At 43.2% G+C, this 14,188-nt stretch overlaps 1 protein-coding gene across 1 annotated transcript in view; it reads right to left on the bottom strand.

Moving 5' to 3' along the window:
• The window catches only part of ACAD9 (acyl-CoA dehydrogenase family member 9), a 55,117-nt gene that overhangs the window by 2,907 nt on the left and 38,022 nt on the right, over nucleotides 1-14,188 (bottom strand). Inside the window, exons 13-15 of the mRNA XM_072598272.1 lie at nucleotides 4,482-4,561; nucleotides 2,209-2,335; nucleotides 895-972 (exon numbers count right to left, since the gene is read on the bottom strand). Of these exons, the coding sequence (XP_072454373.1) occupies nucleotides 895-972; nucleotides 2,209-2,335; nucleotides 4,482-4,561 (285 nt within the window). The remainder of the gene's footprint in view (nucleotides 1-894; nucleotides 973-2,208; nucleotides 2,336-4,481; nucleotides 4,562-14,188) is intronic.

The raw sequence follows: 14,188 nt of genomic DNA, 5'->3' as shown, positions 1-14,188 counted from the left end.
TAAAAACTGGCAGCCAACTCTTGGCTCCAGAAGGGGAAATTTTCCTTCAGAAGGACAAGTGAGAGCCTCCTTTCCCTAGGTTAGCCTTGACAAACCAAGATAATTAAACCCTCCCAATTAAGCTTTTTATAACCAAGGGCCTTAACATGTCATGAGTTGGGTCTTTGTTGGCCACAAAGATGAAGGAATCTCCCTAATTCCTGAGAGAGAAGGAGCAGGTCTGACGGCCTTAAACGTTCGAGATGTTTTTGAATGTTTCTGAAATCCTCATGGTGATAATGTGATAATGAAAGCTCTTTTCAACAAATAATGAAATCTTTCTGCTTAAATCTAGGATAGACACAGGGACAAAAATCCTTGCCCTGAGAGACTTAGAATTTAGTAGGCAGAATCAACTACATACAGAAATGGTTGGAATGCCACCTGTGCTCTCAGTGAACAGGCTGCAGTAAAGGATCATTCCAGGGAGAGAGATGAAGGAAGGCTTTGGGTTAGAGGCAGTACCAGGGCTGGTCCCTGAAGGACAGCCAGGACCTCACCAGAGACTGGCAAAGGGAAGACATTCTAGGTGGATTCTCTTCCGTTAGCCATTGTTGATAACCTTGGCCATGTCAGTGTCACACTCTGACCTCCTTCTGGCACAGGACACGCAGTGTGGAAAACACCTGGTAAAACCTAACCTTCCATTCTGTGAATGGAAGCTGTTGGAATGAGGGCATTTAAAAAAGGGCTGAGGTTGCTCATCCACAAGCTGCTCTGGGGCTTCCCAGAATGGTGGGCACGGGCTCAAAAGCGAAGAGCTTTTCTGCAGGGTCTAAGCTGACCTGCAGATACTTCTCAGCCCTGGTCCCTTCACTAGACAGATGTATCACTGACCAAGACAGGGTTAGTTACCTTGCCAAATCGCTTCAGCACCACCTCTACCATTTTCCCAAAATGATACACATTTTCTTCTAGTCGGTTTGCACTCTCCTATAAGGGAAGCAGAACATACAGCTGCAGAGTCCAGAGCTTTGAGATGGGAACTGAATCGAACAGCAGTTAATCAACATCAATCACTCTGATCTCAAACCAGAACAGCATTACTCCCCGGATCTCCTGGGCTCCTGCCTTGACTTTGCCTGTTCCCACTTGTGGGGCACACGTGAACTGTAAGCATGGATCTCAAGGCTGGTCCTACCAAGGCCTTCACTGATGGAGTGGAGAGACTCCCAAGGTGGGCACTCTCTGCAGACGAGCACACTGAGTGGTTGGGGCAGCAAACAATTAAGCTTCAAATAACTTGTCCACCAAACAGAATCCTATATATGGTTGTTTTTTGCATTTTTCTATGGCTTCAAAAAAAAAGATCTGGTGTTCTCAAACCGTTTTATGTTCACTGTTTCATTTTTTTTCCCTGTAAGGTAGATTGGCTTCATAAATGCTGATAAAATAAAAATGTCAACCTCCCTCAACTGGGGTTTCTCATGAAGAGTCATTTCTAAAAGGAAAAGGATGTACACAGTATACATTGAATCAAATTTTAAAATAAAAAGTCTGTTTTGTGCCTAATTTTATTGATTTCTCTAGGAGGACTGTTTAAAAGGATTCTTCAGTAATGCAAAAATGTGACTAGGCATCTGGAAGAGGAACCTTTTCCCCCAATGCTGCGGGGTAAATGAGCATGTGATCTATAAGTTGTAAAGATCCTGTGATCTGAAGTAACTGGGCCAAATGAATTTAATTTGAGGGAGGAATTAATGGGAAATTTGGAAAGTAGAAATGATTAGGAAAATAATGTATAATTAATAAGCAAAACAATAGTGGGATAAAAATAACAGGTCACCTAGATCTGTAGACTAAGGACACCTGAGTAAGCCAGCCAGAACTTGAACAAACTGTTAGGGGGGAGGAAAAGGTAAGTGGATTGGGATCTCCCATATAAAAAAGTATCAAACGGATGAATGAAGAAAATTGAGTTCCAAGTATCATAGGATTTAGAGCTAGCAGAGGCCTTGACAATGTCTTGTCCAGGGGTTTCTTCAAATAAATCTGTCTTGTGGTAAGGATGGGAAGAGAGCCCAAAGCTACTCCTCTCCACCTAACTTAAGCTAACCCCCAGGGCTGGTGGGCCAGAACAATGCATTACACACACACCCTCCCAATGGACTATCACTAGTCTCTCAGATCTCCGCCCATCAGTGACCAAGAAATACAAGCCGTCCTCACCGCCACACTGGGATGCACCGATCCATTTACTCCTGTCAGACCAAGATCGACCTTTCTGATCAAGCTTTCTCGAAGTTTGCTTGATACATATTCCATGGCAACGCTCACGTTCCCCTTCTGCATTTCTCTGAAATGGGATTCACAAACCTACTCAATAAGCAGGTACAAATGTTCTGTGCCCCGTCATGGACAAGAGTTCTGACAAAGGATGTTGATGAATTATTTATAAAAACAGTGTTTCAGCAGAAAGGCTGTTTGTTCCGTGTATACCCACACATTATCTACAATCCATATCCTTTGTTAACAGAAAGTATCATCCAAGCCCAAGACATTATTTTGTGCTAAGAGTGACAGTTTATGGAGGATATAATTCCAAAGCATATTAGAGGTACTAACTCCTTTCATAATGTTACTGAGGACAAAGGACAGATGTTATGATCTTCATTTTACTGATAAAGAGACTGAGGCTCAGAAAGCCTAAGAAAACCTCAGAAAGCTTAAGGCTACACTGGAAGAAAATGTTTATTATTTTGGGAGCACAGTGGAAGTGCTGCTAAGGTGGTTTGGCAAGGCAATTAATCTTCCCTTTGGTCAGTGATGCATCTCTCCAGGGAATGGACCAGCACTAAGAGGTAAGTGTAAGACAAGATGGCTCAGACCCTGCAGGAAGTGAAGAAGCTAGGCCTTCAGCTCAGGAATCCACTCCAAAGGCTGCGTGAATAATCGGAGCCTAGAAGCTCACCTGCCCCTGCTAGAAAGGCGATTATTTGGTCACATCTTATTGTGTGGGGAAATGACACTGCAGTAAGAAGCTCTGGGTTCAGACCTAGCAACGGTGTGACTGAGGGCACAGCAACCTCTCTGAGCCTGTTTCCTCATTGTCTCTAGCCTCACAAAGTCATGTTGAGAATCAAATGACAATATATGGGAAAGATCTGGTAACTCTTAAGGGAGAATGAAGGTGTCATTATCACCACAGTATCATTCAGCTTCTCTTCTGTCATCTGCTCTCAACTCCCTAGCTACAAAGCATGCTGCCCCCCAGAAGCTGGCAGCTTAGGACAGCTGGGATCAGACTCTGGGTGAATCTTTTCTCACACACAAGAATCACTCCCAACAGGGCATCTCACTGTCAGGAAATTAAGCATGCAGGTCTCGGTCTAGCTCATAGTTAAATGCCAATTAACCTGGCTTGGAAGCAGTTCCTTCAGAAAGTATGCCAAACAAATGAATATTAGCAATTCTCATTTGGTTCCCAGCAGTCATTTCTAAAATCAAAAAATGAGCATGCATATGTATACATGCATGCATGCACGTGCACACACACACACATACATGCGTGCCTGACTCCTCCTCATCCCTGAGCTTTGATGTCCTATGAGAGACACATGCTATTTCACAGACTCTGAAAACCAAACTTCCTTATAGGCTGTAGTGCCTGGGAGAAAGGCAGGGAGGAAACCAGACAGCAGGGCACAGCAATCTCAGACGAGAGGAATAAAGTAAAGGCTGAATTCAAGAACTGTAGGTAGAGGCAATGTAGGAAGTCATTCCCATACTCCCCTCCCCCAAACTTCTTATCTCCGACTCTTGGCAAATCTGAGAGCAACAAAGGTGGCCTCTTTCTGACAACTATGCTGGAAGGGAAACGAGGCACCAGAGAGGATGGTGTATGGTTCCTCAGTCTAAATCTCTTCAATTTAAGGGCAGCTGGTAAAGAGCACAGACCCTCCTTTTTCCTGTAGCACGTTTTGGACTAGCTCTTTGATGTGTTTCAGACTTTTTAAAGGATTAAAAATCCCTTTTCATGTTAAAAAACAAACAAATCACCACCTACATGAATCAGTAGCAGAAATATTTTGCTTATTTGGTCCAGGAAGAATATTGCTTAGAGAAAAAAAACAGCATGGCCTGGGTTCTAAAATACTAATCCTGATGAAGGGGATAATGATGATAGCAATTCTGCTCAAACACTAGTCTCTGATGAGGGCTTTGTGATCTTTCATGTTTTTTAAAAAGTAGGAAACTGTGACCAGTAGTAAGAAGATGCCAAGGCCTAGGAACATTTCTCTAAGTTTTAGACCTGCTTGCTCAGAACCCGAAATTTTGGAGAGAGGGAGAAAGGGAGCAACTCCCTTTCCATTCAGGTCTGTGGTAGTGGTCTCTATCCCTCCTAAAGCTCTAGACTTTTGGGTAGGTGAGGGTAAGGGGAGAGAGGAGACATCTAAAACTATTTGATCCTTTGGAAGCTCCAACACCAGAAGCATACATACCTGATTTTCTTTGTTAAGACTTGGCCTGCATGCTGCAGTCCTGTCATGGCAATATACATGCGGAGGATCTCATTTGTTCCCTAAAAAAGACAAAACACAGAGCTATGAAATTCCAACGAAAGGCTTTCAGATGATCTCCTCAAACTGGTAAGAAGAACTCCCAGGGCACTAAGGCAGCCCTATCAATTTATATCAATAAATTTACTTCAGTACTGAAATCTGATGACGAGGCCAATGAGGGGCCAACTGACCATACTGCTGAAGAAAACCTGAAGAAACTGAGAATGTCAAACATGAGCATGGATGTCCAGAATCCCTGCTCTGCAGCTGTACCATGAGGCTCCAGCCTAGATGGGGGCTTTAATTCCCCTCTGCTTCTCTTGTCAACTATGTAAACAGACAGCAAGAATTTTTATTCCCTTCTCTAATACTTTAAGAGATCCCTCATGCTTCATGGAGCTGAGAGCTCTACCCTTGACTTCTCAATCTGAGGAATGTTTTCTAAGCAAAGAGCCTCACAACTGCTGCTACTTCTACCATAAATGCAAGTATCTGACCAACTGTGGGATCGGCTAGGAACGCCTGAATTCCTATCTTCCGTTAACAAAGGAGCCCAGGTAAGCTCCCAGAGCAATGATGGGGCAGGGGGGAGTCAGTTGTGCTAGAAATCACTAGAATGTCATCTTGTCCAAAACCTGTCATTTACAAAGGACTACAGCCAAAGAGGTCTGTGACTGCAGTTCAGTGGAGTGGATTCACTATGGAAGGTTTATGGTGGGGGGAGAAGCTTTGACATTTGCTGTTTTTGATGGTTTAAAAGCGACAGAGCAGAGGATGTGATTGATAATAATCAGAGAAGTAACCACAACTTAACAAAAAGCCTGAAGGCTACAACTCACAAAGGGTTCAGACTTATTCAGTCCCTATGGAAATTGTAGGTCTGTGGTCAGACAAAGTTTCATGGTGTATACAGAGTAGGTTTTACAGGCCTTGGCAGGGCCTCAAGGATTAATACCATCCCTGCTCTCAGACAAAAGCAAAAAAGGATGGAGGCTTTGTCCCTGTGCTCCCTACTCTAATTTACATGCTTCCAACACAAACTTTTGAGATTTTTTTTAAAGAAGTAAGTTATATTATTAAGAGAATGCCTTGATGCTCAACCCTGAAAGAAATATAAAAGGGTAAGATATTTATGTTCTCAGAGAGAAAGTATATAAAATGCTTCATAACCTTTAAAGTAATCTTTAAGTGTCTATAAGTACTAATCTCATGAAACGACTACAGAACAAGATGGCTGATCTGGGCTGACTGTGTGTGTGTCTGTGTGTAGGGTGGTGGTGGTGTTAATCTCTAAAATGCTGCCAAGGGGAAGCTGGAATACTGAGGGAAGATTTTCTTGGGTGGGCAGGCAGTGATTGGAGGAGGGCCTTGAAAAGATAGTTGCGTGTCCCTATCTCTACAAGTAGACAGAATGCAAACTTTAGCAGTCTTTTTAATGCTCTTGGCAGTGCTGCTACCTTGCAATATTGTAAGGCTCTCTGCAGCAAACAGACTGAGTTTAGGTGCTGTAATGGTTGTTGTGTTCATCCTTCATTTTCAAAGAAGACCATGACTTGCACTGGACTTTGTTTTAAGTGAGGGAGGGCTGTACAAGGTCACCAGCCTCACTTTCTCCTCCTGAGCCATCTGGATCCAGGGACTAGATATTCATCAGGATGACTGGAGATGGCCCAGGATGTGGTGGGGGCCTTGGCCTTTTCAGGTATTCACTTAGAGGGAGGTAATGCCCATTGAGTGAACAGGCCTCTTTAAGAAGTAGTCAGGGAATGGCCCTTTTAATGAGCAAAAGAAAAAAATAACTAAATGAAACTGGGAGGGAAAGAGAAACTGTTACTATTGATAATCATTCTAAGCCAGCCATTATATGGAACGTGGGCAATGAAAATGAAAAGCATTTTCACTAGAGGCCCCTCCATGGACTCTGCCTGAAACTGAGGGCTAGAGTCTCTAATGAACATTTTACGTGCACCCACAAGTGTCCAAGGCCAAACAGTGACAAGTCTTTCAGAGGGCTTAGAGTCCAAACCCTTTATGTAATCTGAAAGGAAACTGAGTTCTGGAAAGGTGGATAGCTCAGTGTAAGATCACTAATAAGATCCAAGGATTAAAAAAAGAGCTTTAGAGCCAAACTCTTTACTGTGACCGTAGGAGGCCTAGGGAGCTTCATGGATCTGTATGTGATCAAAGACAATTTCCTAGACCTAGAGGTAAGAACGCCTTAAGACCATTTAGAGTACAAACCCCACTCCCAGGTATCTTCCTGCAACTAAGGCCTAGTAAGCCAAGTGACCACTGTGTGATCAGCCAGAAGGATCCAAGGAATAAATGTGACTAGTCCTTCAGAGGTCTTAGAATCCAAGCACTTCATGTGTCTCTAAAGGAAACTAATTCCTAGAGAGCTGGATAGACAAGTGTGAGATCACTCCCAAGCTCCTAGGATGAAAAATATCAAGGCTTTAGAGCCAGACCCTCTGTGGTGACTGGGGGGAGGGGGATGAGGTCAAAGGGGCTTGAGGGACCTGAATATGATCATCTACAGGTTCCTAGGCCTAGAGCAAAGAGGACCTCAGGGGCATTTACACAGAAGCCCCTCCATGGACTCTGCCCGAAACTGAGGCTTAGAGAGTTGAATGAGCATTGTGTAGGGCCACCCACAAGCGTCCAAGGACAAAAAGTGACAAGTCTTTCAGAGTCCTCAGAATTCAAACCCTTTATGTGACTCTGAAGGAAACTGAGTCCTTGAAAGCTGAATAGCCCAGTGTAAGATCACTAACAAGGATTAAAAATGTCAAGGCTTTCAAAAGCTTTTGAGCCAGACTTCTGCTGTGAGTGTAGGAGAAACAGAGGCCTAGAGAGCTTCAGGGACCTGTATGTGATCACCTTCAGGTTCCAAGGCCTAAAACTAACAAGGCCTTAAGAGCATTTACACTCGAGGACCCTCACTGGACTCTGCCTGAACCTGGGGCCTAGAGAGCTGTGGGGACTATTTTTGGATCACCCACAAAGGTCCAAGGACTCAAAATGACAAGTCTTTCAGAGGCCTTAGAGTCCTACCACTTCATGTGACTCTAAAGGAAACTGAGTCCTAGAGAGCTGGACAGACAAGTGTGAGATCACTCCCAGGCTCCTAGGATGAAAAATATCAAGGCATTCAATGGCTTTAGAGTCAGACCCCTTACTGTGACTGTAGGGGGGAATACGAGGACAAGGGAACTTGAGGGAATGTGATCATCTACAGGTTCCTAGGCCTAGAGCAAAGAGGACCTTAAGGGCATTTACACTAGAGACCCTTCCATGGACCCTGCCTGAAATGGTAATTTAAGGTTAATGGTGGGTGGGAGGAAGAGTTTAAGATCTTCTCCACCCATTAATAGGCCTCAATACCTTTTGCTAATTTCTACTGAGGCTCGGGGTCAGAGGGCCCTGCCCTCTAGCTCTGAAAAGTGTATAAATACCCTGAGGTGAGGTTTTACTTTAAGACCTGCTCAATGGAAGCGCTTGTTTCACCAGATGAGACTGTGAGCAGCCACTAAGACCCCTCTCCCTTTGAAAACGCAGATGTTGATACTTCTCTCTCTGGTAACTATGTATATATGGTCAGACAGTTGGAAGCCCTATCTCTTCTTTATTTCTCTGTTCCCCCTGAACTAAGTGAATGATAAATGTACTTGATTAAAGTAGACTGTTGATCCCTCCAAAGTAGCTTTCCTCTTAGGCCCTCTTGTGCATGGTAGGGCCTTGCTGATACAGGTGCTGAGCACATTTCTATATCCCATGCAGCTTTCATTACACTGCTCTTCTAAGGAAAACCCTGATCCTCTCCTAAGACAGGAATAAAATGAACTTCTAGACCAATCCAGGGAGATGAGCACCAGCCTGAATCGAGTAACTGAAGGGCAGGCCTGGAGTAGGATAAAAGACCTAGGAAATATTAAAAACCGAAAGGATCACACAGCCTATTGGTAAAGAAACCTGAGTCAGCTGGGCAATTGTGCACAGAAGGGTTATGGTGAGCTGAAGAAATCAGCAAACATTTACTAAGGGCCTATTACACACCACGTTCTGGGAAAACAAATTTAAATGAAATGGTCACTGTTCTCAAAAGGAACTAGAGAACCAGCATGTACAGAAGCACATGAAGCATGGTGAAAGTGTGTTCCCGCCATGTGGCAGAGCAGATGGAACAGCTGCTAGAAGCAGTGGGCAGGACAGACTTGGCAGCAAGGTTGGAAAGGGCGTTACAAGTCCAACAGACAGGTTCATATTTGCTTGTGAGAGCAACAAGGAGCCACTGGAGTTTGGTGAGTAGAGGACTGACATGATCAGACTTGGATTTGAGGAAAATCACTTGGGAAGATGCATAGAAGATAGAACGGAGAAAGCAAGACCAGTTAGGAGGCTGGAGTAATAGTTTGGATGAGAGGCAATGAATGGGAGCCTGAGCTAGGGAGTGAGGAGGGGGAAGGGGATAGAAGGAGATCTGGCAAAGGAATGGTGGGGAGGTGGGTGAGGAAGAGGAAAGAGTTGAGGAAACCACAGAGGTGACTAGAAGGAAGGGGGGGCCCTTGACAGAAATAGCAAGTTCAGAATGGGAGGGCAGGTTTTGACTTTGAAATGCCTATGACACACCTAGTTTGGAATAATCCACTGGCACTAAGGAGAAACCAGCGTTGGATATACAGATCTGAAAGTTACCTTTACAGTCTAGAAGTGATAAGTTAAACCTATGTAGTGGAGGAAGTCACCAAGTGAGTGTAGAGATGAAAAAAAGAAAGTCACATAGGACTGGGCCCTGGAGTAGATCCACAGTGAGGAGCCATGCTATGGATAACGAAGCATCTCACTGGGAGCCCCTAGAGGGCAGGGACTGTTTATTTAGCCTTTCTTTGTGCTTAGCACAATGCCTGGCATATAGTAGGCATTTAAAAAATGCTTGTTGGCTTGACTTGACCCAAGAAGATTCAGTAGGAACAGTCAGACAAGTAAGAGAGCCAAGAGAGTAGTATCAAAAAAATCCAGAAAGGAGAGAAAATGGTGAGTAGAGTGGAGTGCTACACAGACACTGTGGAGGATGGGGACTGAGAAAAGGGTTTCTGATGTGGCATGTAAGAGATCACTAGTAACGTCTGGAAAGAGCAGGACCAACCAGTGAAGAAGTAGAGGCAACCAATATTAATAGTTTCTTCCAGGTTATTTGTCTAGGAAAGGGAGGAAAGACAGAGGATAAGCTGAGAGGATGGGGCTTATTTCCAGGATGACAGGCACTTAGGCTGCAGGAAAGAACCAGGATACAGAGAATGAAGATCAGAGACAGTGGGGGGATTATAGAACAATCCACTGGAGAACAAGGGGAAGGGGAGGGGATTAGGGTATGTACAAAAAGGTTAGCCTCGCAATAAGGATCACCTTTTCATCAGAGACTTGAGCAATGGATGGAATGAGAATTGATGTCAAGGGGTTCTGAGATGCAGAGAAGATGGGGCTCCTGGCAAATGGTCTCTATTTTCTCCATAAAGTATAAGGCAAGGTACACAGCTGAGAAAGAGAAGGGAGTGGCTACTGTGGCAGAGCTGAGAAAAAAGAGGTTTGAAATCTCTTGTGTATGGAGTGAGCTAGAGAACCAAAAGGAGGAATAAAAAGACTGTCTTGCTGTGTGGTGAGGGTCTAGTTGAGATGAGAGAATTGAAATGTGAAAGAGACTCAGGCTTAATTGTAATTTCTTCTAGCTTAGTTCAGAATACAAGTTGGTTTGGAGGAGGCAGATGTTGGGAATAATCCTGGGCTGGGGTTTGATGAGGAGTAAACACTCAAAAGGGCAAGAGAATAAGGGAGTTGAGAATTGAAGATTCCTAAGAAGTCACATACCTGTTTCCTTTTGGCCAGTAATTTCCAAACTTTTTACTCACATATCCTGATCATTAAAAAAACTTTGGGCATGTATTCCCAATATGTGTGTTTATTTACATATCCACTGCCTCTGTGATACTGAGAAAGTCACTTAAATTTCAGTGTGCTAAGCAACTCTCTAAGACTATGAGTTGCAGAGAAGGTGCTGACCTGCACTGGCGGAGTGAATTTTCTCATCTGGGAGTTCCCTATATCAATGAAATCAGAGGTCTAATCCTTATCATTAGCCACATACTACTGTAATAATAATTAGGCAGATTATAAAGTTTTTAAAAAGCAATTTTAGCAGAGCCAAGATGGCGGAGTAGAAAGATGCATATACTCTAGCGTTTCCCCCACAGCCCACAAAATACCTGTAAAAAATGACTCTCAACAAATTCTAGAGCAGCAGAAGCCACAGAACAACAGAGTGAAAGAGGTTTTCAGCCAAAGGTAACCTGGAAGTCTGACAGGAAAGGTCTCTCTCATGGGACGCTGAGCAGAGCAGAGCCCAGCCCTGGCCACGCGGCGCTGGGAGGAACAGGACCTGAACAGACCTCCAGGGCAGAGTTCCCAGCAAGGAGGGTCCCAGATATCTCAACCCAGGAGCCACAAAGAAAACTTCAAAGGTCACTGTGGGAGGGCTTTCCCAACTGGGCAAGAGAGGAACAGGGTTCCTCCAGCAATAGCCCCAGGTGATGGCAGAGGTGGCGGCAGCAGACTGCAGGCACCTATGGTGGCCGAGAAGCAACCTGGGATCATTGTCCAAGCAGCTCAGCTTAAAGACTCTAGTGGTAAAGAGCAGCTGATCTAAACCTCAGCTATGAGTGACAGCCCTGCCCCCACTCAAAGCCCTGGGGAATCCAGCAGCTGAGGTGAATCTCAGCTTTGAACATGATACTGGGGAGAGAAGGGGCAATAGGACCATCCTCTTGACAAAGGATTCAGAAGTCAAGTAACTGGCTGGGAAAATGCTCAAAAAAGGGAAAAAAATAAGACCACAGAAGGTTACTTTCTTGGTGAACAGGTTTCTCCTCCCATCCTTTCGGATGAGGAAGAACAAGGCATACTGTCAGAGGAAGTCAAGGCCCCTGCTTCCAGTGCCTCCAAAGTGAACTTAAACCGGGCTCAGGCAATAGAAGAGCTTAAAAACAAGTTAGCAGCTTGCTAAAGGAGAACCAAAAAGATGCCGAGGAAAATTATACCTTTAAAAAGAGGCTAACTCAATTGGAAAAAGAGGTCCAAAAACACAATGAGGAGAAGGGGGTTTTAAAAAGCAGAATAAGCCACAAATGGAGGAGAAGGTTCAAAAGTTCACTGAACAAAATAGTTCTTTGAAAGAGAGAGTTGAATTCAGGGAAATGAATGACTATGAGATAAACCAAGCGTTAAAAAACAAAACCAAAAGTTGGAAAAAACAGAAGATGATGTGAAACATCTCACTGGAAAAACAACTGACCTAGAAAATAGATCCAGGAGAAACAATTTAAAAATTATGGGACTACCTGAAAGCCATGATCAAAAAAAGAGCCTAGACATTATCTTCCATGAAATTAACAAGGAAAACTGCCCTGATATTCTAGAATCAGAAGGCAAAATAAATATTGAAAGAATCCACTGATCACCTCTTGAAAGAGATCCAAATAGAGAAACTCCTAGGAATATTGTGGCCAAATTTCAGAGTTCCCAGATCAAGGAGAAAATACTGCAAGCAGCTAGAAAGAAACAATTTGAGTATTGTGGAAATACAATCAGGATAACACAGGATCTGGCAGCTTCAACATTAAGGGATCGAAGGGTTTGGAACGGGATATTCCAGAGGTCAAAGGAACTAGGACTGAAACCAAGACTCACCTACCCAGAAAATTTGAGTATAATACTTCAAGGGAATAAATGGTCATTCAATGATATAGAGAACTTTCAATAATTCACACTGAGGAAAAGACCAGATCTGTATAGAAATTTGACTTTACAAGAATCAAGAGAAGCTTGAAAAGGTAAATAGGAAAGATAAATAATAAAAGACTTTCTAAAGCTGAACTGTTTACATTCCTACTTGGAAAGAAAATATAACTCTTGAGACTTTTTTCGGTATTTGGGTAGGTGGAGAGATTGTACATATACATACACACACACACACACACAGAGTACAGGCTGTGTTGAATCAGAAGAGATGATATCCACACAAAAAAATACATAAATAAATGAAATAAACGTTAAGGGGTGAGGGAGGAAAACACTGGGAGGAGAAAGGGAGAAATGGAATGGGGCAGGCTATAACTCATAAAAGAGATAAGAAAAATCTTGTTCAATAGAGGAGAAAAGGGAGAAGGTGAGAGGGGCAAAGTGAAGCTACTCTCTCCACACATGGCTTAAGGAAGGAATAACATGCTCACTAAATTTGGTATAAAAAATCTATCTTACACTATAGGAAAGTAGGGGAGGAGGCGACAAGTGGCATGAGGGGAATGACAGAAGGGAGGGCAAATGGGAGAAGGGAGTAAATAGAAATAAACACTTTTGGGAAGGGGCAAGGTCAAATGAGGAATAAAAAAATAAGGGGCGAGAGAGTTAGTATTATGCAACACGATTATTATGGAAGTCTTTTGCAAAACGACACATATTTAGTCTGTATTGAATTGCTTGCCTTCTCAGTGGGGATAGGGAGGGAGGGAGGGAGAGAAATTGGAATTCAAAGTATTAGAAACAAATGTTGAGAATTATTATTGCATATAACCAGGAAATAAGAAACACAGGTAATGGGGTATAGAAATTTATCTTGCCCTACAAGAAAAGAGAGAAGATGGGCATAAGGGAAGGGTGGGGTGTGATAGAAGGGAGGGTACATTGAGGGAAGGGGTAATCAGAGTGCAAGGTATTAGGAGGTGGGGGGAGGGGAGAGACGGGGAGAAAATTTGGACATGATGCAAAGTGATGCAAAAGCAATTAGTATCAAAACAAGTGACTGAATTAATTACTGAGACTAAATCAGAGACATCTTTAGCTTGGGGAAAAGAATTTTAGTCTAAGTTTCCTAGAGGCAGGTAACCTCAGGTAAAATTTGGCACTGATGGAAAAGTTAAGGATTTAATAGTAAATTTGATTTTATGACTGTTATTTAATCAGGAACGAGAACATGTATAGAAAGGCATGTAAGCCCTTTAAAACTTGCCTCAAGAGATGTTCCTTAGCCAATATGAAATTACAGTCATATGTGAAACCTGGTTATTGGAACTTGCTATTTTAAGATGCTATGGGACTAATAACTGACTTCTGAGTCTAACTCCAGGTATGGATAACAAGAAAGGTGATCTGAGCCTCCAATCCATGATGCCAGTAAGCCTGTGAGATGCTGTTATGAAGTGAAAAAGGGGATCTCATGGGAAGGGTGGGAGAGTGGCTGTTCAGCCTGGGCTGAGGTAGGATTCTCCTGACTCAATTTCCCCACTGACACCAGGCAACTGAATGCAAGTTGACAATCTACTCCTGCCTGGAATTGACATGAATTTGGGGAGATATTGTTTCCCTGCAATGTTTGTACTCTTAGTGGCAAATTCCTATAGTCAAAAGGTTTCTAAGCTTAATACCAGATCTATTAAATTACAGATTGCTGGTAGGAGAACACCTAAGGTTAAGTCTAAAATTAAGCTATTAGGCTTAGGACTTTAGGATCAGGATATGATACGATTAGATCTGCAAAATCTCTTTGATAGCTGGGTACAGGATAGACTGGAAAAGGGAAATGCTTGAAGTAAGGAGAC

Source organism: Notamacropus eugenii, chromosome 3 (genome assembly GCF_028372415.1).
Source record: "Notamacropus eugenii isolate mMacEug1 chromosome 3, mMacEug1.pri_v2, whole genome shotgun sequence".
NCBI lineage: Eukaryota > Metazoa > Chordata > Mammalia > Diprotodontia > Macropodidae > Notamacropus > Notamacropus eugenii.
Note: the sequence above shows the minus strand (reverse complement) of the source record. Positions and strands in the feature narration are given on the sequence as shown.